The sequence below is a fragment of the Cydia fagiglandana genome, chromosome 12 (assembly GCF_963556715.1).
Source record: "Cydia fagiglandana chromosome 12, ilCydFagi1.1, whole genome shotgun sequence".
NCBI classification, from domain to species: Eukaryota; Metazoa; Arthropoda; class Insecta; order Lepidoptera; family Tortricidae; genus Cydia; species Cydia fagiglandana.
The window spans coordinates 14245455-14259838 of NC_085943.1; the positions used below are offsets into that span (position 1 = coordinate 14245455).

At 40.0% G+C, this 14384-nt stretch overlaps 1 protein-coding gene across 2 annotated transcripts; it reads left to right on the plus strand.

The window, feature by feature from the left end:
- Positions 1-3991: 3991 nt before the first annotated feature.
- LOC134669637 (spermine oxidase-like) lies at positions 3992-12900 on the plus strand. Of its 2 annotated transcripts, none has more exons than XM_063527303.1 (7): positions 3992-4030; positions 7018-7197; positions 8499-8711; positions 9430-9637; positions 9927-10117; positions 10911-11282; positions 12648-12900. In XM_063527303.1, the coding sequence occupies exons 1-7, from the start codon at positions 4026-4028 to the stop codon at positions 12883-12885; spliced, it is 1407 nt and encodes a 468-aa protein (XP_063383373.1). In that variant the 5' UTR covers positions 3992-4025; the 3' UTR covers positions 12886-12900. The 2 variants fall into 2 exon arrangements, with proteins under 2 accessions (XP_063383373.1, XP_063383374.1); XM_063527304.1 differs by having other exon boundaries at positions 7027-7197.
- Positions 12901-14384: the final 1484 nt, after the last annotated feature.

Consider the following 14384-nt stretch of genomic DNA (forward strand, 5'->3'; position numbering starts at 1 on the left):
CCTAACCTAATCCTTGTTCGGTTCTGTGAGGATCGCAGTTCAAACCTAACCTAATCCACTTAATGGCGCATGCCGTGCGGTGTACGGGGGTTTAAGCGGGAGGGGCTAGTAAGATTGGCATCATCATACTTATATACTTACACATTTTATGGTAGGTAATCATAGTGGTTTATTTAGTTAAGGTATCATAGTGGTTTTCTGGGTCAAGGTCCGGGTCCGAGTCCGGGTCCGGGTCCGAGTCCGGGTCCGAGTCCGGGTCCGTGTCCGGGTCCGAGACCGAGTCCCCCCCCCCACACCCCCGTACACCGCACGGCATGCGCCGTTAAGTGGGTTAGGTTAGGTTTGAACTGCGATCCTCACAGAACCGAACTGCTATCAGAGAAGTGGGTTAGGTTAGGCTAGAACTACGACCCTTACAGAAGCGAAATGCTAGTAGAAAAGTGGGTGGTTTTACCTCCTTTTCTACATAGTATACCTATACCATCTACAATAATCTTTCACCGGCCCCCATAGAAGTCGGTTTTTTTTTCTTAAAAATTATCTCCTAACAGGTTGAGTTTGGGCAGCTAAAAAAAAATACGTGTCCGTTATTTTAGACTACTCTATAACATATATCAAAATAAATCAAATCGGGGTCGGACAGTTGGGTACCCTTCCTTGTTAGTTACTTATACCTACACTCGGAGTAATTAACAATGGAGCCGCCATTAACAGGCATTCCCCTCTGTCGAAAATAGGCGGCCAATGGTCAACCATATGTATGGACTGACGTTTATCTGACATGACGTACCTATACATTTGATGTGCCCCTCCCCCGCAAAAAACGGCAGACTATTTTGTACCGAAAATTTTAGACATGGCGTCTCCGTTGTTAATTACTCCGAGTACCTACACATACAAATACTTAGTTACTTTTACCAATTAAGACGAAAATAACAAAAAATATGTTCGTCAGTTTTTGTTGTTTTATTTACAATAACGATTGTCATCAAGGTTTCTTTGTGTAGTACGTAATGTCCGTGACCGAGATGCGAATGAATATATTAAACAACTAATGATGTAATGATTATTTCATTGTCATTGTTTACAAATGGTTTAAAAGAACAGTTACCTCGCAGTAATATCGCAAGAAATCGTAAAACCAGTGAAATACAAACGTTTTGACAAACATTTTGTCAGTAATTTGGTAAATGTACCTTTTGCTTTTTATTTTCGCTATAAAGAGTTTGAACATTTTTTTAAATAATGACCAGGAGAAAAAAAATCTAAATTGACTTCTGACATTGCGATACACCTACCTTTCTACATAACTGTTAGAAAAAGATAAATTTTAAGCTTAGCTTAGCAGCTTTAAAATAACAGTTTTATTATTGGCCCATTTACTAGATATTTATTTAAATTTAAATTTTTAACAAGCAGAAACGTCTCCTAACGATGCTACTAAGCTTAGAATAAATTTAAAAGTGGATAAAATATTGTCTTGGGTGAGACTTGAACTCACGGTCTCTGGATCGATACTCCGGCGATCTATATGTATTTAAATGCTACTTTTGTACTAAAATGACAGATCGATTGGACAAATTGGGGCTATCAAACTGTCATTTTAGCATGTGGAATATAAAAAAAATTGCCGAATTGAAATTACGAATGTCCTCGGAATCCGGTAATATCCGGAATTTTCTTTAATGGGTCTTGTTTGTGGTCACCCCGGAGGCGGCCCGTTGTGCGCAAGAATGTTGCGAATCTAGTCGGCGGCAACGCAAGCTATAGACTTGGGATGCTTTTTTGGCTAGCGATCCAAAAGACTCGAGCCCTGTGAGCTTTTTTTTAGGGCTCGCCTCATCTCTTGACGCCTAAAAGGCTAAAAGCCTTTTTTATTTCATTTGTAAAATAAGCTTTTAGCCTTTTAGGCGTGAAGAGATGAGGCGAGCCCTAAAAAAAAACTAACAGGGCTCGAGTCTTTTGGATCACTATTTTTGACTCGTACTCATGCAGAACAAAAAATGGGGTTATTCCCACGAGTTACCAGGAAGTTGTTAGAACTGTGATTTTTTTCTCACCTCACAACAGAGGAAAAAAAAAACACTATTACCACCAATTCACTTATGGTTTTGTTTAGTTTCGTATTAATTATTAAGCCAAAACCAGAAATTAGGTAGGCTTTATATTAATGCTTTTAAGTTGCTTAACCTTAGGAACAAAAAATACACCTTTAGTTTTTTTGTGTTTCTATGACCCATATGACGTTGTCTTGTAGGTACTTAGATGTTTTTTTTTTGTTTCATAATTATAATAATGTACTATTTTTCACATAGCTTGGGTACGGTGACAGCTGTAATCTCAATACACATTTTACATATTTTGCGTTTTATTTTAAGCTTATGAATTGTATGGATGTGACAGCTGAGCAGCTGACACAGTAGCCAAATCATATTCGAAAAATACTTCTTTTAAAATCTTAACTCCGCAGTTTTCGCAGTCATTTCGTAGTAGAGGTTAACCGCACGTTCTTATTCTTAATACATACTTACTTTTATTTTAATTACCGTGTAAAATAGCCTTATGAGGGCAAGTTTAAGGTTTCTGCCACCACTTTTGTCTCTTTCTTGTAGAAGTCAGGTAAGTTATGTTTGAGAGGGACATATACAGACTATAGCCATCCACTACCAATCATACAATAATTCCTTCTTTAGGGTTCCGTAGTCTGTCCGCTTATTCGAGGCTCCGTGATTGTTTAGTCATTTAATCATTCAATCGTTGCATTCATGTAGGTACATTAAAAGTATACAAGGTAACATACGGGTGTGGCCTGTAACATGAGCAAATAATTAAAACATAGATTGTACTCCTCAAACAGTGAGACTTTTGTTCAACAACTTTAAAAAATTATGAAGTATTTAGACTCCCTATTTTTCATACAAAATGAATATTATCTTCAATGGACGCCATCGCCACGCCATATCATTGTGATTGACGTTGCTTGTCACGCCTTAAACATAACAAAATTCGCAATACGTTGCGTCTTAGAATAATCTTTAAAGTGTATTAAAAATCAAACCACAAGTTATTTTTAAAAGTTGCTGAACAAATGTTGGTCAGTATGAGGAGTACAGCCTACAGTTTAATTTTTTTCTCGTATTACGGGCCACACCCGGTATATGTGAACATGAACCCTGATTATAAAGCAATTAGTTTTAATCTTATACTAAATTTTTATCACAATAAATGCTCGTCGTAGTTTAGGTATAAACAATAAATATAATAATGGATAGTGCTAGAAAGCTGAAAATTGGCATGGATATACAGGCTGGCTAAATCCCGAGAACTGGCGTAGGCACTAGTTTTTACGAAAGCGCCTAGTCAAAGGGTAGACTAGACTTTATTGGGATTAGTCCAATGCATACAAATTGACAATGACAGCGACGCGTTCAGTACCGGTAGTGCAGCTGCGGAATGGAATATTACCAGAAAGCGGCTATAGTAAATACCAAATGATATTTCGTACAGTCGCCTACAGATATATCGGAGCGGCCGAGGTATATCAAAAATATCTGTACCGCACTCTACCGACTTGACAATAGAGGCCTGTTCAGATATTTGTGAGCAGCTCGGCCGCTCCAATATATCTGTAGGCGACTGTATTACAATAAAAAAAACAACGGGCTGCACTCCGGGAGTGCCGGCAGAAGTGAAAACTCAATGACATTGTAACAGTTTTTCGATCAGGTCACGTGTCCGTCTTACGTCTTACGCTCTCGCGAGTTTAACATTTTTTCCCCATCACAAAAAGTGCACAGCGTCGCTAAAGAAGTTTTCACTTCAAAAATATATATATGTTGACACCCATGATTCCCATGCTCTACGCACTACAAAACAATTCATATCACCACGCTATCACATTATTCTCCAATTGTGATAACTTTCGATCACTTAGGTATTGACCCTGGGGTCTGGGGTCAATCGAGATAAACCGAGTCATAGTCAGTTATGTTGTGTAGTCGCTTTAAGTGCACGGCTCAAGAAATATGTCGTAAGTCATATTAATCATTATACTTAGATATTATTCCTTGGTTTAATTATACTTTATTGACCGGGCTTAGTCGGTCTATGAAGTAATGCGAAATTTAAAATTTAACTGATGCTAATTTAGCATTAGTTAATTTTTACTCAAGGTAATATTTAGCTGAGTGAATAGCAAAAAAATGTACCTAACTATACGTAATCAAGCGCAGTTAAGAAGCTGTGATTAGTCTTAACATAATTGATTCGTTTGTGTTACAAAAATTAACTATGTAAATTGTATTGTATTTATTGTACTTAGTTCGTACACATAATAAGTCGCATAATAATACGCTAACACACTTTCATATATCTAACTTAAATATAAATGGCTTAACTGTCGTAACACAATGGAATCAATTAACTTTAGACTACATAATTACAGGTGCTTAACTATGTACAACTTTTTACAAAAAACTACCAGAATACAATACAATTTATTTAGGAACATTTTCGAAATGGAGGAGCTATATACAGGGTGATTCAGGAGACGTGAGCAGGACTAACACTGCGTATTTCGTAAATTATAAGCAGCTGTCTCGTATCAGTATTAGTGAGGTTAACGTTAATTTTCTAGTCATGTTGAAAAAAAAAGTTATTAATTTATTTACGACATGCGTGGTCACCCTAAAATTAGAATACTAAACTACCGATATTCTGTGTCAAATTGAATGTCATCACTGTCATCACGGACTGGTTACATTTGAAAACTCGTATCTCACTCAAGTTTGACAGTTTATTTTTTTCGTAACAAAATGTTGTCATTATGGTTAATGAGGTTTTATGTTTATTAATTAGGTCTAGTAGGGTGACCATGATTGTACAGAATTAAATTTGCTCTCACCAAAAAGTTAAAAAATAGGAAAAAGTGTGGTTGTTTCACATAAACACGATGGTGATCGATCAATTATCAGTTACTGAGTGTGCAGGATTAGTCCTGCTCACGTCTCATGAATCACCCTGTATAGATCACTAGTATATTAGACAGTTATTTATAGTATTGTTCAAACTCGATGGGTAGAGTGAATTTATTTTTATTAAAGTGTAATAGGCCAATTCTCACAAAATTGTATTGATATGATATAAAATGACACCTGTCAGCGTACCCATCGAGTATAAAAAAATACTAAATACTATGAGGTGTCTAAATAGCACTTATCTGTGGTAACCTTGACCGTGCGTTCCGATTCGTTCGCGCAATAATCTATGATCGTATGTTCGCGATATATTTTTAGGTTAGTTTTTGGAAAGTATTTTTGTTTCCGTACGTCAACTGTTTTATTTCTGATAGTTTCTAATATTTTGTTGGTTATACTGTGTTAGTTAATTGTAAGTACCTAAATATGTAGCTATATTTATTATTATTATTGGTAAATATTTAGGTATCTTACATAATAATAATCAGTTACCTTACCTACTCTATTTGGTATGCGGTATTGACGTAATAATGAAAATGAAAATGAAAATGAAAAATGATTTATTGGTTACACAATAGTACTTTTTAACTAGAACTACAACAAGAACCTTCTTTTAAGTAAACAAATACTTGTGCCAGAAGGCTCCGCTCTTCCATTTGTTACAAAGATTTACCATAATTCTCTAAGTCTTAATCTTATACTTAATATAGGGTATGATACTTTAAATTAAAAACTAAATCAAATTTTAATACAATTTACCATGCATTTTGACAAATTTCTAATTAATATGCGTGTGTGCGTATGCGTGTTAGTGTGTGTGTGTGTGCGTGTGTGTGTGTGTGTGTGTGTGTGTGTGTGTTCATGTGTCTATGTGTTGTTTTTATTATTTATTTTATTTATTTAATTTTATAGCAAGATAGATTCAATTTCTTTGTATGTTAAAATTTTTAGCCATTCAGTAACGATTTTTTTACAGTCATATAGTTGCTGTGGGTAGATATCGAGTAATAAGTGTTTATACATGTTATAGGATATCTTCCAAATGGTCTACTTACGTTACACAACTTTTGATAACAGTCTTACAGGCCACGCGAAGCAAATAACTTTCTGGTATTTAATTAAGTACACCTACCTATCATAATTGTCTCAATTCACTGCAAAATTAGGCAAGCCGGTGGCGATCGAATAATACTGCGTAAGTGGGCCTACCGCGAACCACGTTCGACGTGTTGCCTCTCTGTCGCACTTGTAAATGTAAGTCATTGTAAGTATGACAAGAAGGCAACATGTCGAACGTGGTTTTCAGTAGGCCCTCTGGAGTCCGATTCTAATTTTAAAACTTGTTACGGTTTTGAACTGGTTTTGATACGACCTTGATCGTCTAGGTCATTGGCGTGCACCTCACGCACGACTTTCACTTCAGGTCGTATCAAAATTGTAATAAGTTCTATAAAATATTAAATCTGAATCGTGTTCCCGGCTACGTTAAAACTGATGTATGGAGTGAGCACTCTTGTCTTACTAGGTATATTCCTCTCTGGCCCTGCCCACTAAACCCACTCCGGCGTTTCACCCTCTTTGTAGTTCGTGAGGGCGCACTGGGATCGATGACATTCCACCACAGCGCCCTCCGGCAGCCCAAACCTTCCTCAAGAATCACTCTATTGATAGATGAAAATCGTGTGAAAATCCGTTCAGTAGATAGTTTTATAAGATGTAGAGAATTGAAGTTTTCCCCTAGATTTGCGGATGCTAGGTTGCGTGACAGTCGTACACGTGCACGTAGCGAATATAATTTATCTAGTAAAAATAATTATCATTCCAGCATACTAGCGCACCGTAAAATTACTTTTGTAATTATCTAAGTAGGTAGGCATCTGTACCTACTTATGCTAAGCAAGTACACTTAGAGAACTTTTGATATAAGTAAAAGGAAAATAATAAAATTCACTGCCTCAGGCGAGACTCGAAATCGCAATACCACCAGGATACCCCGCCGCTCGCTCTATGAAAAGAGCTGGTACTTACTAATATAAACTAGTTTTTACAGACAACTAATGGACGTAGTGGTGGTAGGCTGCGGCGCGTCAGGCGTAGCTGCTTTACGGCGACTCCACGATGCCGGGCTGAAAGTGCTGGGTTTAGAGGCCGCTGACAGGATCGGGGGCAGGATCAACTCCGTCCAGTTTGGAGAGGGGAAGGTGGACCTAGGCGCTGCTTGGTAAGAGTATAAACAAGTATTGGTTCTACCTACGTAGGCTACGTAGTATAGTAGGTCACAGAACAGCCGTTGTACGGATTACGATTTTAGACGACATCTGCACTTCTGCAGTCATACGTAGTACGGTGAAGGTGCTGTGGCTAGAAGTCGGTGCTTAACGCGTGGTAGTAGGTCGCAGATCCGCTGTTGCTGTCTCTCAAGGAAAACGGTGTCAGACCAGTCATACGAGTATACAGAGCAGGCTCATGAGTAGCCGCTATGAGTCTACCTGACGCCGGGCTGAAAGTGCTGGGACTAGATGCTGCTGACAGGATCAGGGGCAGAATCAACTCCGTACAGTTTGGAGAGGGGAAAGTGGACCTAGGCGCTGCTTGGTAGATGTACGACGAACATACGCTACCTGAGGGCCGCGCGAACAACGAAGTTCGCAAATTGCAGGCATGTTTTCTCTTTTGCTCAAATTAAGAGGTATACGTATAATTACAGAGAAAGATGCCCGCAATTTGCGAACTTCGGTATTCACGGTCAGTACCGTCTTTACCATAAGGGCACACGGGGCCCGTGCCCAGGGCCCCCATCCTCAGGGCGCCCCGAAGGACAGACAGTAATTTTGTAGTAGTATATTTGATTACCCATAATAAATAGAAGATGATAGTAGAAAAATGTTAGTTTAATTTGCTTGCTTTACTTTCCAAAAGGGCCCCAAATTCTTATGTACCCAGGGGCCCCAGCATAGTTTAAGACGGCCCTGTTTACGGTAGTCCCTCTCTTCCTGCAGTACCACCGGATTATGGTGTCAGGACTCCGAGCACAGTCGTAAGTAGTGATAGGCAAAGGAAAAGCCGCTATAGGTGACTAAATGGTGCTGGGTTAAAGGTACTGGGGCTAGAATCGGGCTGGGTTGGTGCTGAGGCTAATCGGGGGCATGAACAATTTAATTATGAGGCACGCAACTATCAGAAGTACTCTTTCTAATTCGATCTTGTTCAGTTCAACTACACAAGCCACTTCTAATCAGTGATATTTCATACAGCACGCTTTAAGTTACTGGTTATGGTTTGGCGAGGTGCGGCAGTTAAGAAAAAACATCAAAAACTTCCTTTTTTGGTCCAGCGGACGCTACATGGTTCCATTTCTGTACCTGTCACTATGCCCGTCCCTTTCGCACTTACATACTTGTTAGAACGTTCTAATCTGTCGCGTGACAGGCATGGTGACAAGCCATAAAAATGCGAACGTGCTACCTACCGCCGTAGGACACATTCATAAAAGACGTTACATGACATCCTATTTTATTCCAGGTGCCACGGTGAAAAAGACAACGTAGTGTTCGAGCTAGCCAACCCACTGGGTTTACTAGGCCGGCCAGAGTCAGGCAACAAATGGTTCCTCCTCTCAAACGGGGATCTGGTGCCGAACGACAAAGCAGAGGATATCGTCGAAGCTTTAAATAAGGAAGTGGGGAAGGCGGATAAGAACAGTAAGAAGGGGATTTCTGAATGTGTGAGGAATGCGTAAGTTGAATTTATAGCCCCATAAAATTTTGGTAAGTTAAAGGTGGCCACTGACGAGCCTTCCAACAGTCCAAATAGCGTGGCTGCAATCCAAAATCGGTCCGTGAAAGTCAAAAACGTACAATGTTTAATATTAGGATGCCGTCCATTTGGATGAATCCGTTGTAACGGCATCCATTTGGAAGGCTCGTCAGTGGTCTGCTTAAGAAAAACTCACACGGAAAGACTCGAACTTGCAATTCTGGTTTTTTCTTACCAGACAGAGGGATCAGGGTGTTCTATTGGTTCTGATTAATTTCTATCTAATAAATAGTTAGTAGGTAGGAGATTCTATTGATCATCAGATCTGCGTTTATAAAAGCTATAGACCATCAGGTTCTGAAAGACTCTGAATATAGTTGTTGTGTAATTCCGTTAACCTTTTAACCGCCGTAGACTGATATAATACATACTAGTTAGTCTGACTCATTTTGCCTCGGTCTGATAAATAAGATAAAACTTCGTGTGACTTCGTACCGCCGGTGACACGAGCAGTCGAGCAAGTTCGATGAAAAATTCTATGGCGCTTAAAAGGTTAATAATGTTAAGTCAGTAGGTACCTCAGGACCACAATTAAGGTATAAAGATCTATGTGACAACTCTGTGAGGTGGGTGTATGTGTGTAGGGTATTTCTTTTTGCACGCTTCTTATTTCACGTATACCTACATCCTTTCACAGTGCCAAATCAAACACAACTCTAAAGAAGGATCCAAAACTGACCAACATGTTTCTGGAGTGGTATGAAAGAAACAGTCACCTGGGGGGACAGAAGGACCCAAAGCAAGGGAAGTCATTGAAGGGGTTGGAGGAGTTTTGGAATTGTGAAGGGGAGTTCATGCTCCATTGGAAGGGGAAGGGGTACGCTACCATATTGGATGTGCTTTTGGTAAGGATTTCCATAAAAAATAGCATAATAAAAGGCTCCATAGACAATAAATCGCATATTTTCAATCAAATCGAATTCGGTCGATTGCAACTTTATATGATAGAGAATGTGCGGAAAGAGAAGGATCGTGGAATGTATTGGGCCCCATACATTCCACGACTCTTCTTTTTCTGCACAGACTCTACACAAAGCTGAGTAACGTTAAAGACGCCTATACGTTATTTTTTCCACTCAGAAAAAACAAAAAAAAGTTTACAGTAAAATTGCTACAATATATTCGTATTCACAGAACAAATACCCAGACCCGTCCAAGGAGATTCCCGCCAACATCCTGCTAAACAAAGAGGTGGAGAGCATCAAGTGGAGCAGCAGCCAAGGGGACTCTGGCAGCCCTCTGGTGCACGTCAAGTGTAAGGATGGAAGCTTGTACGCTGCTAAGAGTGTCATCGTCACTGTTTCTATCGGAGTTTTGAAGGAGAGGTAAGCACACTAGACAAGTTTTCACTATGACATTGATGCACCAAGGCGGTTTGTTTACAGGTGGCCTACCGCGGAATGCGAAAATCGAAATTTCTTTATCTGCCTCTCTATCGATCGAATTAGCAAGTGATAGAGAGGCAGAAACCGAACTTTCGACTGTCGTGTTTCACGGTAGGCCATGTGATTGATCTAGTGACGCATGATGTGTCATTGATGATGTCAGTGAGGTTTGTTTACTCTATGTACTAGTGGTGCCTCCTACGCAGAGCTTTGCCTAATATGGGAATATTTAATTCCCGGCCCGGCATTTTGCTAAGGGTTACTAAAGCGGCCCACTGATTACCAGTTCGCCAGATGATATCAGCCTGTCAGTTTATCACATAATATTACAGCTCCGAACAACTGGCAGGCTGATATCGTCCGGCGAACTGCTAATCTGTGGGCCCCTTTATCCCGAGCTTGCGGTCCGCTCGGCAACATAATCTCAAGAATTGATAGTTTGACAAAGGTACTCGTTTTTGCAAAGGCGACTGATATTTAACCTTCCAAGCCAGAGGGGGGAATGCTTTTTGGATCTGGTCCAGTTTTCTCAAGATGTCTTCTTCGTAGGTACCTAGTAGGCAAAAAATATTCCAAACTATTAACAGAAGATCTGTATTTTTTTTCTGCAATATTGCAGACTAGTTGGATGAGGGTGGAACACGACTGGCCGTTGTGGAAGTCTTTAAAAAAGGCCTAAGTTCAATGGATTCCTTTCGACTGATATAATGATGATGATTAATATATTTTTCAGGCATTCTCAACTCTTCAACCCCCCGCTACCCGGCGAGAAAGTCAACGCCATAAACAACCTACAATTCTGCGTTCTCGGCAAAATCTACATCGAGTTCGAGAAGCCTTGGTGGCCGAAATCACCTGCCAACTTCACTCTCCTCTGGCAAGAAGAAGATAAGAAGAAATTCTCTAAAGAAGATAAGTGGATCACGGAGATTTATAGCTTCTTAACAGTGGAGCATCAGCCTAATGTATTGCTGGCGTGGATATATGGAGAAGGCGCGGAGGAAATGGAGAAGGTCAGCTTGGAAGGCGTGAAGACTGGGGTGGAGAAGTTGCTGAATATCGTGAGAAGGCAGTTCGAAGTGACGCCGGTGAAGAATATTATAAGGTAAGATATATGTCTGACAAAGTAGAAATTAAAAAGTGGCAATATTGTAGTGTCGTCCCTTTCAAATCAATCTATATAAGAAAACGGGACAGCAGTATTGCCACTTTTTAATTTCTACTCTTTTTAGGGTTCCGTACCCAAAGGGTAAAACGGGACCCTATTACTAAGACTTCGCTGTCCGTCCGTCCGTCTGTCATGCACCAGGCTGTATCTCACGAACCGTGATAGCTAGACAGTTGAAATTTTCACAGATGATGTATTTCTGTTGCCGCTATAACAACAAATACTAAAAACAGAATAAAATAAAGATTTAAAAGGGGCTCCCATACAACAAACGTGATTTTTGACCAAAGTTAAGCAACGTCGGGAGTGGTCAGCACTTGGATGGGTGACCGTTTTTTTTGCTTTTTTTTTTGCATATGGTACGGAACCCTTCGTGCGCGATTCCGACCCGCACTTGCCCGGTTATTTGTCAGACTGTACTGTAAATTGTAGCTAAAACAAGAGAAAATGCTCTTATTGGACTGACATAGAACTATTCGGTCGGCGGAAGTACGAGTTCATTATGGCTCTTGGTTAAAAAGTCATGCTGCCGGATTCGAACTTTAAGATACGTCAATTAATAGATCTTGAAATGATACGGATTAGATGTGTCAGTGTCAAAAGTGACATATTTATTTGAAGAAACGTCACATTTGACACTGACATATCTAATCCATATCGTTTCTAGATCTATTAATTGACGTATCTTAAAGTTAAGGCCCCAGTACACAATGGGCCATCGCCGGCCACTCCAAGGGACGCAGCCATGCGGTAGAATGAGATAGCAATATCACTGGCTCCCTCTAATGTATAAATGCGTCCCTTGGAGTGGCCGGCGATGGCCCATTGTGTACTGGGGCCTTTAGAATCGGGCCGATGGTATGTACAATATTATGCCCCAACAAACGTACCAACTTGTATTTTTTTGTTAGAATTTTAACTACCTACTCGCTGTAAATGGCTGTAGGTACAGTCAAGTGTAAAAATATGGGTGTAGACAACTTACTCAAAAATATGTCCCATAGTTCTTAATTCACTGACATAAGAGCTATGATAGGACGTATTTTTGAGATGATTTGTGCACCCATATTTTTACACTTTACTGTACCTAATATCTATTTAACTTTAGTTATCTATTTAACTCCGAATGTAAACCTATTATTATATTTAAATTTAATTTACGAGTAGTATAGTATAGTGAGACTCCACAGTCAAACAAAATGTGGTTTTGTGGAGCATTGTCTTTAACAAAAAAGTTGTGACTTCTTATATAAATAACTAAATAAAAAATTCTGGGTATATAGCGACCGTTTTTGTTTTCAGGACGCAATGGGCTTCAAATTCCCTAACCAGAGGCGCGTACGCCTACCGCAGTGTTGCCAACGAACAAAATGGCGGCAGCGCCATAACGTTGAGCGAACCTCTTTACCACAGCAACAATTTCCCTATTGTATGCTTCGCGGGGGAAGCCACGTCGCACCATAGACACACCGCGGTCCATGGGGCCATAGAGGCGGGATTCAGAGAGGCTGACAGGTTGATAGAGAGTTTGAGGAAATAAAAATATTGTCTATGATTGTTTTTTTTTTCGGAATAGTAATACAACTTACAGAAAATAATGGTAACATAATTAGTTTTACAAAAATCACCACATAGCATAAAGTGCGTTATAAATGTGACGTCCCACGGGTAAAGGTACCTTATGGCGGTTGCCGCTAACGCCATTATCAACACCGCTCCAATATTATTGCGGCGCTATGCGACGTAAGCGCCAACCGCCATAAGGTACCTTTTGCCGTGGAACGTCACAAATAAACATCTTAAAGGAACATAAGCTCGCTTTGGCAACCTAACCCCAAGAATACACAATGTTATGTCATAAATGATATAGTCAGCCTAAGCTAACTCTGCACCGACTTTAATACAACTGAAGTGTGGTGTCATTATAAATGTCGTATTGCCATAGAAACTTGACATTTAAAATGTCATTCACACACTTTGTCAATTCTTAAATGAAATATGTTCATAAATAAATTTCCCCAGGGCACTAAACACAAAATCTCTAAACATTATTTAATGGGCCCTTGCCTTGAGATAAGGGCCCGAAGTAGACGAAACGTATGGGCCCAAGGGTAATCTTTTTACACAATTTTTAGGGTTCCGTACACAAAGGGTAAAAGACGGGACCCTATTACTAATACTTCGCTGTCCGTCTGTCCATCCGTCTGTCTGTCACCAGGCTGTAACTCATGAACCGTGATAGCTATTAGACAGTTGAAATTTTCACAGATGATGTATTTCTGTTGCCGCTATAACAAATACTAAAAACCGGGCAAGTGCGAGTCGGACTCGCGCACGAAGGGTTCCGTACCATAATGCAAAAAAAAAAACAAAAGCAAAAAAACGGTCACCCATCCAAGTACTGACCCCTCCCGACGTTGCTTAACTTTGGTCAAAAATCACGTTTGTTGTATGGGAGCACCATTTAAATCTTTATTTTATTGTTTTTAGTATTTGTTGTTATAGCGGCAACAGAAATACATCATCTGTGAAAATTTCAACTGTCTAGCTATCACGGTTCGTGAGATACAGCCTGGTGACAGACGGACGGACGGACAGCGAAGTCTTAGTAATAGGGTCCCGTTTTACCCTTTGGGTACGGAACCCTAAAAACAAAATAAAATAAATATATTGGGGCTCCCATACAACCAACTCAATTTTTATGCAGTTTTTTGCGTAATGGTACGGAACCCCTAGTGCGCGAGTCCGACACGCACTTGGCCGGTTTTATATCAGTCCCATGCCCATGGGGACACCTTGTTCAGTATGACCATATGAGAATCAGATGATCAGAATACAGATGGGCTGGGCTGCCTTTGGTAAACTAAAGAATGTGTTCCAAAGCTAAAATACCACAATCACTGAAGACCAAGGTGTTTAACCAGTGCGTACTGCCCGCTATGACCTACGCTTGCGAGACGTGGACACTAACCATGTGCGGAATGAAGAGGCTCAAAGTTGCACAAAGAGCGATGGAACGCAGTATGCTCGGTATATCTC